At 41.9% G+C, this 11,423-nt stretch overlaps 1 protein-coding gene across 1 annotated transcript; it reads right to left on the reverse strand.

The window, feature by feature from the left end:
- Positions 1 to 5,065: 5,065 nt before the first annotated feature.
- On the reverse strand, positions 5,066 to 11,036 carry LOC129844928 (ALK tyrosine kinase receptor-like; the record flags this gene model as incomplete). The annotated part of the gene is made up of 1 exon (XM_055913089.1): positions 5,066 to 11,036. A coding segment is annotated over one exon (1,059 nt), but the record flags the coding sequence as incomplete, so codon positions are not given.
- Positions 11,037 to 11,423: the final 387 nt, after the last annotated feature.

The following is an 11,423-nucleotide window of genomic DNA, read 5'->3' on the forward strand; positions in this document are numbered from 1 at the left end:
ACCAATCCGAACTCATCTCTTGGCATGTCCAGCCCGTCTATTATCTCAGCCAGTCATGGCTAGCAGGAAGGTTCCTGCCTTTTTCCGTGGCTAAACCAACTAGGCTCGTAATTTATAAATGTAATTCAAATTTACAGATGGAATACAAGTTTGTTATTAGAACTAATGTATCTTTCATTTGCTGTCCAACCTGTATTTTTTTGTCAAGTTTATGATTAGTTATTGATTAGATTAGGTGCCTCTCCCAAGATTTCTCCCGACATTTTGTTGGCAGCTTGGCTACTATTCTCATTGTATAACCACGATTTGTGCCGCTAAATATGCACATTTTCGAACAAACAATATATGTATTGTGTAATATGATGTTATAGGACTGTCATCTGATGAAATTTTGAGAAGGTTAGTGAAAATGTTTATATCTTTTGCTGGTTTATTCGCTATCGCTAACGTGCATGAATCAATGCTGCTGTGTGGTTGGCTATTGTAGTAAGCTTATATAATGCTAAATTGTGTTTTCGCTGTAAAACACTTAAAGAATCTGAAATATTGGCTGGATTCACAAGATCTTTGTCTTTCATTTGCTGTACGCTGTGTATTTTTCATAAATGTTTTATGATGAGTATTTAGGTAATTCACGTTGCTCTCTGTAGTTATTCTAGTTGCTTTGGTGAGAGTTGTGATGGTGGCTGCAATGTAAAACTATGATTTATACCGGAAATATGCAAATTTTTCTAACAAAACATATGCTATACAATAAATATGTTATCAGACTGTCATCTGATGAAGTTGCTTCTTGGTTAGTGACTATTTATATCTTTATTTGGTCGAATTTGTGATAGCTACCTATGCAGGAAAAAAATGGTGGGAAAAAAAGTTGTCTTTTGCTATGGTGGTTAGCTAATAGAAATACATATTGTGTCTTCCCTGTAAAACATTTTAAAAATCAGAAATGATGGCTGGATTCACAAGACGTGTATCTTTCATCTGGTGTCTTGGACTTGTGATTTCATGAACATTTTATTATATGATATCCCTGTGGCTTTAGGCTAGGCTATGCCAGTCAGCTTTTTTGATGGGGGGGATCCCGGATCCGGGTTTGTGACTCGTTAGAGGTTAAACTAGCAAGGGCAATGATCACAAGTCAGTCATAAAGTGGTTAATATGATAGCGTATTCTTTTATGTAGCAAGCTAAAACCACAGAGCCTAAAGTTAGCTAGCTAGCTGCTATGAGGACGTCATGCCATTGCAGGAGTGGGTGAGTGACTGAATTTTTCCCCTCATAGTTTTTCAGTGGCTATACACAGCTAGAGATGCAGGTGTAATTTGGTAGCTAGCAAGACATGTGAATCGCTTTGCTAGCTAGCTAGCTATGCTGAACGACTGTTATTCAGTTAGTTATCATATCTTTTGCATTTGCAAATTCACTCTGGCTAGTTATCAACTCCGATTTCAGAGCACTCTTGTCTGAGTGTGACAGAGCACAGAATAACTTATGAATATGACGGTGTCAGTAAACTTAGGCAAAAAAAGTAATAGTTACTCAAGAATGCTTTATATAACATGTAAACAGCCTAACCATCTCTGCTAGGGCGAGTAAAATGGTCAATTAGGTGTTCCCTCATTTGTGTTTGGAAGTAGCAAGTTAGCCAACTTTAGCCAGTTAGCTTGGGTGCTTGGTTGGCACTAGGGTTGAATATTTTCCTGGTATTTTACAAATGTTCCATCCTGAGAATAAATCACTTTTCTCCTGGGTAACCCGGTATTTCCCACCAAAACCGTAAGTGTCATTCAAATTAATTATAAAGCATATAAATCGGCCTGTCTGGATATGATTAGAGCTTTGATTGAAAATTCAAGCCTGATGCTACCTGAGCCTGATGAGCCATACATTAAATACATTTTATGACCCATATGTTTGATATGTTTGATCAATCGGACTGTAAAGTTCCAGATGTAAGATGACTCCCGTGGTATTTAGCTACATATTTGCAGAAATCCATTCAAGTGTATTTTGTGGCTTTTGGCCGAATGCTCCCAAGTAGGTAATGAAGGTGGGATACATGTTCGACAGGAACATTTGTTAAAATAGTAACAGGTCTTCCATGCCTGTTTCAGTGAGTGGGCCAAAGTAAGCTGAACGAAGCCTATGATAGTAAGCTTGTGGGTGTTCATTCCGAGCTTGTTTGGCCGTGTTAGCCAGTGAGCTATCGTGTTTGCTAGTTGCAGAACCACTGAATTCTAATTTCAAAGCATTGGCAAGTTTAGCGTAGTCATTTAGCACGTGTTGCTGTTGTAGGCGAATGAACCTTGTCACGTGTCTATTCGACGTTCGCTTCAACAGGTAAACCCTGTCAGAACCCGTAGCGTTCGGGTAGCCATCCAACGCGTCCTCTGTCAGCTAGGAACGTCTCAGTATCATTTGGCTGACCTGGAACGGGGTCAAAGGTGGGGAAATTCTTGACGAGTTTGTCAAGGTATTCCGCGTCAAGCGGGCGAAGAGGGGGAAGAGGGTTGGCTTTTTCCTGTGGGGAAAGTGGGGCCAAAAGGCCAAGAGGAGAAGCCAAGCTTTGGCTTTGTTGGCCAAGTGGCGCCATATTACTCAGTGCCGAATGGCCAAACGGAGAAGACTGGGGGACACCTGACGGAGGCAATGTCTGAAACCTATTGTCTTCACTCCTTTGAGTACCGGGCTCCGGTTGCTTGGATGGATAGTCACGCTGTAGAGCGTGACCCTTCTGGACTTCCTCACAGGGGGAAACCAATATGTCGTGTCTTTGGCTATGCCAGATTAATTGCTATGACATACTATTCTATAAAATAATTTCTCCGTAATTAATATTACCTGATTGAACTAATCATGTAAATGGAATTAACTAGAGGGACACCACAAAATAATATTTATAGAGCTGTTATCTTCCGAATAAACTCTTAAAGATTTAGTAATATTTTACATCCATAGCAGTCAACATTAATCGTCATCTTATTCAGTCTCATCTGAAAGTTGTAAATCCTTGGTTATCTGCAAGAATCCTGGCTAACAAGTTAAATCAGCAATACAAAATTGGGTTTAATTATTCATTTACTAAATACCTAACTAATCACACAGAATCACACATACACAATTAAATCATAACTTGATTACAAATTGCCGTCATAAAGGAAAACATCCCTAGCGGGCATAATAGATATGACAGCTTGTTACACAAAGGAAAGGGGGCTGGGTTGTGGTGAAAGAGTGGGAGACTGGAACAGAGGCGAAGCTGTGCTATCGTAAATACAGTATCTTATGCATTCTAAATTACCCCCCATTTGGAAAAGGAAATGCAATAAATATTTACTCTGAGCTGCGCTTCAGTAGGTTGGTGGTAGATGGAAGACCGTGTTGTCAAACCGAGTCCTCTGTCCTTTGAAGAATGTCTCTGGTGGTCACTGGATACGTTGTAGTAACGTCGTTGTGTAGTAGACGGGATACTCTGACTGTCCTTCCTAACCTGCGTTTGTAGCAGCTGTTGCTAACTCAACGGCTAGGAGGTATCACTTCTGTAGTGAATACGAGTTCAAAGTTCATACCATTCACAACCAAAGTTCATGCTGATGTTTGCTTAGTTCTGTAGTTATTATCTGAACCATTCTGACATGGGATCGTCATCCTCATATCCTCGGAACAGAAAGTTATATTTTTGTCAATGGCTTTATATAGTGGAGGGAGAGGGGTGTGTCTGAAAAGTTTGTAACCCATGTCTCTTCAAAGGGGCGGGCCCCTGGTTGAGCAGAGGCCCAAATTTATGAAAACCCAAATCTCTCATTTGGAAGCTAAAATTACATTTAATCTCTTCACAAATAATTTCATATTCAAACATTTGAATTAAACAACAATTCCATGTGAATCCGATACCTCTGATGTTTAGACTTTCCACAGTAGAGTTTGTCATTCTATCATTGATGAGAATCTGTCAGAGGGCAACCAAACTGACATAATATACCTTAAGTACCACCGCATATGTTCAGTTGGTCGGATTACCAGAATATAGTTAATTTCACCCCCAACATCTGATGTTCCCAGAATCTCTATGTTAACCCAAGGGGCTTTCTAATGTCACATCAGTAGGGAAGAGGAACGGGGGAGGGGGGAAAGAGGTATTTATGACTGTCATAAATCTACCCCCTGGCCAACGTCATGACAGTGTACATAAAGTGAATGGAATAGTGGTAAAAAGGGTCTTTCTAAAATCCTCAAATCTATGAAGATTACATTCTAATTTCACCGCTCGTTTCTTGGCTGCACCAAACCTCCCATGTGGGCGGACTGTCTGTTGATATTTTTTTTGGTGACCAAATGGGGCTCAACAGTTCTTGTATCGGGGGCCAAATTCCATCAGTTTTGTATAAAGTGTATTTTTTTCACTTTCTTTGTTGATTCAACTAATGCACACTGCTTTATAGTGAAAACTAGAAGTATTTGACTACCTCTGTCACGCTTAATCCCACTCTCCTTCTTTGGTGCTCGACGTCGCCGGTCTACTAACCACCGGTCCTGGCACCATCATTAGTCAAACCTGCTCCCTGTCATTATGCACACCTGGACCTCATGACCAATATTTATCTGACTATAACCTTGATTACTCTCCCTTTATTTAGCCCTCGGTAGCCTCAGTCATCAGGCAGTTGGTTTTGTCTCGTTAAGTACGCTTCGTGTTTTATTTATCTACCTATTATTATTAATACATTTGTCTTCTGCACCTGCTTCCTGACTCCCAGCAATTACATTACACTCTAACTCTATTGGGGTCCATGAAAAATTGGTGAATTTGCGAGATGCGTGACTTCCAAGAAATATGTAATTAAGAAAATGATCTAATTAAGTCTGAACAATTAAAGGCCTCTAACAATATTGTATAGGAAGTCCTAATTCACCTGTGGAGGGAGTCTAGTTGCTGTGTTTTGCATTCGCCCTAGGGACTAAACAAATATTTATCTGACTGTTAATGTGTAAAATACTGCAAATCAAGTTTGAATTGAGCTGTATGTCTGAGTGAGTTTAGTCAAGTATGGTAGCAGCCAAGCAATAGTCATTATATAGTAATTTATTCAGTTTTGGCAGATGTCATCTGAAGGGCAACTTACAGGGTTTACCAGAGTCATAGTACAATACTTTACAATAACAACATTTTACAGTTGCAGTTCAATTGTTTTTTTACAAGGAGCAATGGAGATATGTGCTGCTGCAAAGAAACCGCATATAATGTGAACACACAGCTGATTGGGAAAAGTGTGCAACATGTTACGTGAACCCTCTGTCATAAGCCAGAGAGCACCTTAAAGGAAAAATTAAATCATTTTGAATGTTATCGTTTTTGGGAATCTTTGAGCAATGTTCTATCGATTCTCGGTGTCATTTCATGTTCTTATTTTGCCATCTTGGGCAGAAATACAGCCGGTATAAGTCAGTTTATGTCAAATTATCAAATATCTTCACTACTTGTCTATAACAGCTTGTAAGGCTTTATGAAAGAGCGTACAAGCAAAGGGTTTACACAACATATTCAAGCCAACAGGCAAACAACTGACACATTGGCACTTCCTAGAGACACTCAAATCACCTTCCTCTTAGCTTAGCATAGGCTAGCACTCATCTTCATGTACCCATTTGAGACTTATGTACATGAAAGTTGTTTCGATTGCACATTATATTGAAGTAATGATCACATAAAACATATGTCTTTGAATTTATAAAAGCAGATTGCATTGACAGTGTTGACACTATGCACATTGAATGTAAATGTGTACATGATTGATGACCAATGGGATAAGATCCTCACAAAATATTTCCTATAGATTCATTCACAAGTGGACCACAAGCAATTTGGGTTCAAACTTTTCACTCAGAATACTTTATATTCTACAACACTCTTATTCAAATAGAAAAATGATGTAGATTTATGAACATATATTTCTTCAAAATAGCATTTTGTGGGTAAAGATCTATTCAATATTGTCCAGTATACACTACATGACCAAAAGTATGTGGGCACCTGGTTCTCTAACATCTCATTCCAAAATGATTGGCATTAATATGAATTTTGCTGCGATAACAGCCTCCACTCTTTTGGGAAGGCTTTCCAATAGATGTTGGAATGTTGCTGCAGGGACTTGCTTCCATTCAGCCACAAGAACATTTGTGAGGTCGGTAACTGATGTTGGGAGATTAGGCCTGGCTTGCAGTCGGCGTTCCAATTCATCCCAAAGGTTTGCGATGGGGTTGAGGTAAGGGCTCTGTGCAAGCCAGTCAAGTTCCTCCACACTGATCTCGCAAAACATTTCTGTATGGACCTCGCTTTGTGCATGGGGGGCATTGTCATGCAGAAACAGAATAGATCCTTCCCCAAACTATTGCCACAAAGTTGGAAGAATAGAATCGTGATTCCAACTGAAATAGCTGAATCCACTAATTTTAAGAGGTGTCCACATACTTTTGTATATACAGTACCAGTCAAAAGTTTTAGAATACCTACTTATTCAAGGGAGAATGCCAAGAGTGTGCAAAGCTGTCATCAAGGCAAAGGTTGGCTACTTTGAAGAATCTCAAATATAAAATATATTTAGATTTGTTTAACAATTTTTTGGTTACTACATGATTCCATGTGTTATTTCATATTTTTGATGCCTTCACTATTATTATACAATGGACAGTGGCTTGCGCAAGTATTCACCCCCATGTTGGCAGTCCAGTTCAAAGTGAATGATGGCAGGCCCTTGTGGTAAATGGCTGGTTTTTATATAGGCCTACTGTACCTCTGATTGGCTATGGCGCACCGGTCTGCGTAGACTCCGGTCCTGGACAAGAGAGACGTTTTTATTCAGATTTATTTACTGCAGCGTCTACAGTGGCTTGTGAAAGTATTCACCACTTTGGAATTTTTCCTATTTTGCTACCTTACAACCTGGAATTAAAATAGATTTTTGGGGGGTTTGTATCATTTGATTGACACATGTTTGAAGATGCAAAATATTTTGGGGGGTGAAACAAACAAGAAATAAGACAAAAAAACAGAAAACTTAGGTGTGCATAACTATTAACCCCCCCAAATTCATTACTTTGTGTGGCCACCTTTTGCAGCAATTACAGCTGCAAGTCTCTTGGGGTATGTCTCTATAAGCTTGGCACATCTAGCCACTGGGATTTTTGCCCATTCTTCAAGGCAAAACTGCTTCAGCTCATTCAAGTTGGATGGGCTCCGTTGGTGTACAGCAATCTTTAAGTCATAACACAGATTCTCAATTGGATTGAGGTCTGGGCTTCGACTAGGCCATTCCAAGACATTTAAATGTTTCCCCTTAAACCACTCGAATGTTGCTATAGCAGTATGCTTAGGGTCATTGTCCTGCTGGAAGGTGAACCTCTTTCCTAGTCTTAAATCTCTGGAGGACTGAAACGGGTTTCCCTCAATAATTACTTTGTATTTAGTGCCATCCATCATTCCTTCAATTCTGACTAGTTTCCCAGTCCCTGCCAATAAAAACATCCCCACAGCATGATGCTGCCACCACCATGCTCCACTGTGGGGATGGTATTCTCAGGGTGATGAGAGTTGTTGGGTTTGCGCCAGATATAGCGTTTTCCTCTATTGCCAAAAAGCTCAGTTTTAGTGTTTGCTTAAAAAAGCAATGTCTTTTTTTTCTGGCCACTCTTCCGTAAAGCCCAGCATTGTGGAGTGTACGGCTTAAAGAGGTCTTATGGACAGATTCTCCAATCTCCGCTGTGGAGCTTTGCTGCTCCTTTAGGGTTATCTTTGGTCTCCTTGTTGCTTCTCTGTTTAATGCCATCCTTGCCTGGTCCATGAGTTTTGGTGGGCGGCTCCCTTTGTTGTGGTGCTATATTCTTTCCATTTTTAAATAATTGTTTTAATGGTGCTCCGTGGGGTATTAAAAGTTTTGGATATGTTTTATAACCCAACCCTGATCTGTACTTCTCCACTACTTTGTCCCTGACCCGTTTGGAGAGCTCCTTGGTCTTCATAGTGCCGCTCGCTTGGTGGTTCCCCTTGCTTAGTGGTGTTGCAGACTCTAGGGCCTTTCAGAACAGGTGTATATATACTGGGATCCTGTGACACTTAGATTGCACACAGGTGGACGTTATTTAACTAATTATATGACTTCTGAAGGTAATTGGTTGCACCAGATCTTATTTAGGGTCTTCATAGCAAAGGGGGTGAATAAATATGCACGCAGGTCTTTTCTGTTTTTGTTTTATTTATTTTTTTAACCTTTCTAACGCAGGCGTTCCGCTAGCGGAACCCCACGACAACATTCTGCTGAAAAGGCAGTGCGGGAAATTCAATATATTTTTTTTGAAATATGTAACTTTCACACAATAACAAGTGCAATACACCAAATGAAAGATACACTTCTTGTTAATCTACCCATCGTGTCCGATTTCAAAAAGGCTTTGCAACAGTGCAACAAAATAGGAAAAACGCCAAGGAGGGTGAATACTTTTGCAAGGCACTGTAGAAAATAGTGTGTTCAAACTTTTGACTGGTACTATATGATGTAATTGCTGCTGGCTAAGGCAACAACGTAGTTTAATACATTTTTGCAGGTCATGAATCAAGAAAACGTTATTGATAAAAAAAAAGCCAAAATGTCTTCATTTAAAAGCACACTTTCAATTAAATTAATTGCCACATATAAGAGTCCATGGAACAGTAATTTCTGTCTTTCCATAGAGGACCATATTATATACATATAAAACATATTTAACGAGGAATGGAAGGTGAACTTGCCTGAATAAACATTTAAGATCAGTATACAGTAAGCTCCATAGTATTGCCCTTCTAAGAAAAAAAATTCTGTCCGTCTTTCTTTCCCTCTCCCTCTCGCTCAAACACACCTAATCACACACCTTAAATTGCAAAGACAGCCACTCACATACTCATGGCACCGTTACACCCCCCCAACAATTCCCTTTCACTCCCACCCTCGTACCACCATGAGTACTGATTCCAACTATCTGAAATAACATTCAGTGCATTTGTCATTGTTCACAAGGGTTTATATTAATTCAATTAAGTCGACGTTGGACAAAGATTAGTGCAAAAAAAAAGTCAAATAGCTAACCCATGTACAGTATGTCATTTTAATTTGGATAAGGTTGGTGTATTAATAATTTATAGAGCTCCCAAATAATAAATAGACAAATTAATAAATAAACAAGCAGGCAAGCAAGCATCAACAAACACATTTTTTCTTCATTGTAAAAAAACCCCACAAAAAACCTCAGGAATCCAACGTCCGACACTCACGATATTTTGGGAAAAATTCTTTCTGATTGTTGAATCAACTGCCAAGGCCTGAATTTCCAATGAAATAGATAACCCGCAATGAATGACAGCTAGAGAAGAAGTTAGCTAATGCTACAGTCAGTTAGACATCTAGCAGATGTGTATGGTTCTTAGTTATGTGTTTGTATGTTCTGTTTGTGTGTTTCCAGCATGACTCCATGTGAAAGGCTGCTTTGACATCGACAGAGCCGCGAAGATGAGCGGTCGGCTCGTGAACACATTGCAAAGAAGTTAGCTAGTTCAACCGAATGGAAACATCTAACCGTCCTGCCACAATTGTCTACTGAACATTAACCAGTGCTGCAAAATGTACAATTGTTCCTATTTTCCTAGCCATCAACCTACAACCTTTTCTTCTTAGTGGTCCTTTGCAGCGCTCCAATGTGCTTTAACACCGCATTGTAATTTCCACAGCCATTTTATCTCATTGGGATGAAACATTTTGGACTCAATGCAATGGCTTGATCCAATCGGTGGATGAAACCAAGGTGTCGAAACGGGAAGGCTGTTCGAAAGGTGTCTTGACACAGTGTTGCACGGTGGATCATCAAGTCTGTCTGTATGCCTATCTGTCTGTACACACAGTCTCCGAGGTGGGAGCCAAAAAGCAAGGTGGAGGTTGGGGGTTGGAGGGGCTACAGCACTGTGGCATTGTGGCCCTCCATCCGGGGCAGACTCGGGTCCTGCACCGTCCCCATGGTGACCAGCAGAGGGAGGCTGTCCTCGGATTTGGCCATCGTCGAGTGGCTCAGCGACAGCTGGGTCCCCGCCACTCCTCTCTGGGGGGCCACGGGTGGCGGGGGAGGGGGCGGTGGAGGAGGGGGGTAGACAGAGGCAGGATTCTGGTGGTGATGGGCTGCCTCTAGGGGTAACCCTTGATCCTGGTAGCCATAGCCGATGTTCCCGCAGGGGAATCTGCGAAGTCTAAATAGGGGGACCGGGGGTAGGGCGGCCGAATCTAACAGGAGCGGGGAAGGGGTAGGGTCAGTGGTACCCAAGGAGGTAGCCTGGGGTGGTGGCGGAGGTGGCAAAAGCGGCCTGCAGAACCCCTGCTGTTGCTGCTGCTGGTGATGTAAGAGCTGCATCTGCTGTTGCTGCTGTGGATGGAAGGGGTATGGTGGCTGGAACTGCTGCTGGTGCTGGAGACTCAGGGCCCCCACCGACTCGCCCACAGTCCGTCCCTTGTGCTCCTGCCCCTCGCCCGGCACCCTCCCACCTCCTACTCCCCCACCTCCACTGCCCGCTCTTTCCTGCTTTTGCTGCAGCTGTTGTTGTTGTTGCTGCGGTTGTTGCTGATGCTGCTGCTTCTTCTGCTGCTGCAGCTGGAGGAACCAGGAGCCGTAAGTGGGGTTCCACAGGTTGGTAGGTTTCCCATTGCGACCCTCCTTATCCCCAGGGTGGCCCTGGGTGAAGGCCAGATTGACGTGGCCACCGTCTGGGTTAGGTTGCTGGGTGAAGATGGGGGGAGGCACCTTGGAGGTGGCTGTGGTCATGGTGAATGGCTGGGGTTGTTGAGCCTCAGTGGCCCCGGTGGGCTTGGGGGCTGACGGTGCGGGGCCCGCATCGTCAGGCGTCAGAGTGGACGCCAGCAGGGGGGAGGCCGTGGGGTCCTCAGGGCGCATGGGTACCCGCTCCTCCTCTTCAGGGAGGGGGCCATATTCCACAGGCAAGGGAACAGTCACCACATCGGGGTCCTGGAGAGGATAGAGGAGCAATGGTACTAGCATTAGACACTAACAATGGTGGACAATAAACTATGATATTAACATTACCAATGTCTGAATTTGTAGAAATTCCCAAAAGGAATACAGATTTTACACGGACAGACAGGTTATGAGCTATATCACTTCTTAACTTCTTGAGGATAGGGTGCAGAGTTTTCACTTAGGGAAAAATAGCGTGCGCAATTTCAACTTCGTGCTACTCATCCCCAGAATATAAGATATGCATATAATTAGTAGATTTGGATAGAAAACACTCTGAAGTTTCTAAAAGTGTTTGAATCATATCTGTAAGTATAACAGAACTTATATAGCAGTCAAAACCCTGAGGACTAACTTTTTTATTGTTAAGTTCCTCTA

Source organism: Salvelinus fontinalis, unplaced genomic scaffold (genome assembly GCF_029448725.1).
Source record: "Salvelinus fontinalis isolate EN_2023a unplaced genomic scaffold, ASM2944872v1 scaffold_0252, whole genome shotgun sequence".
Lineage (NCBI taxonomy): Eukaryota > Metazoa > Chordata > Actinopteri > Salmoniformes > Salmonidae > Salvelinus > Salvelinus fontinalis.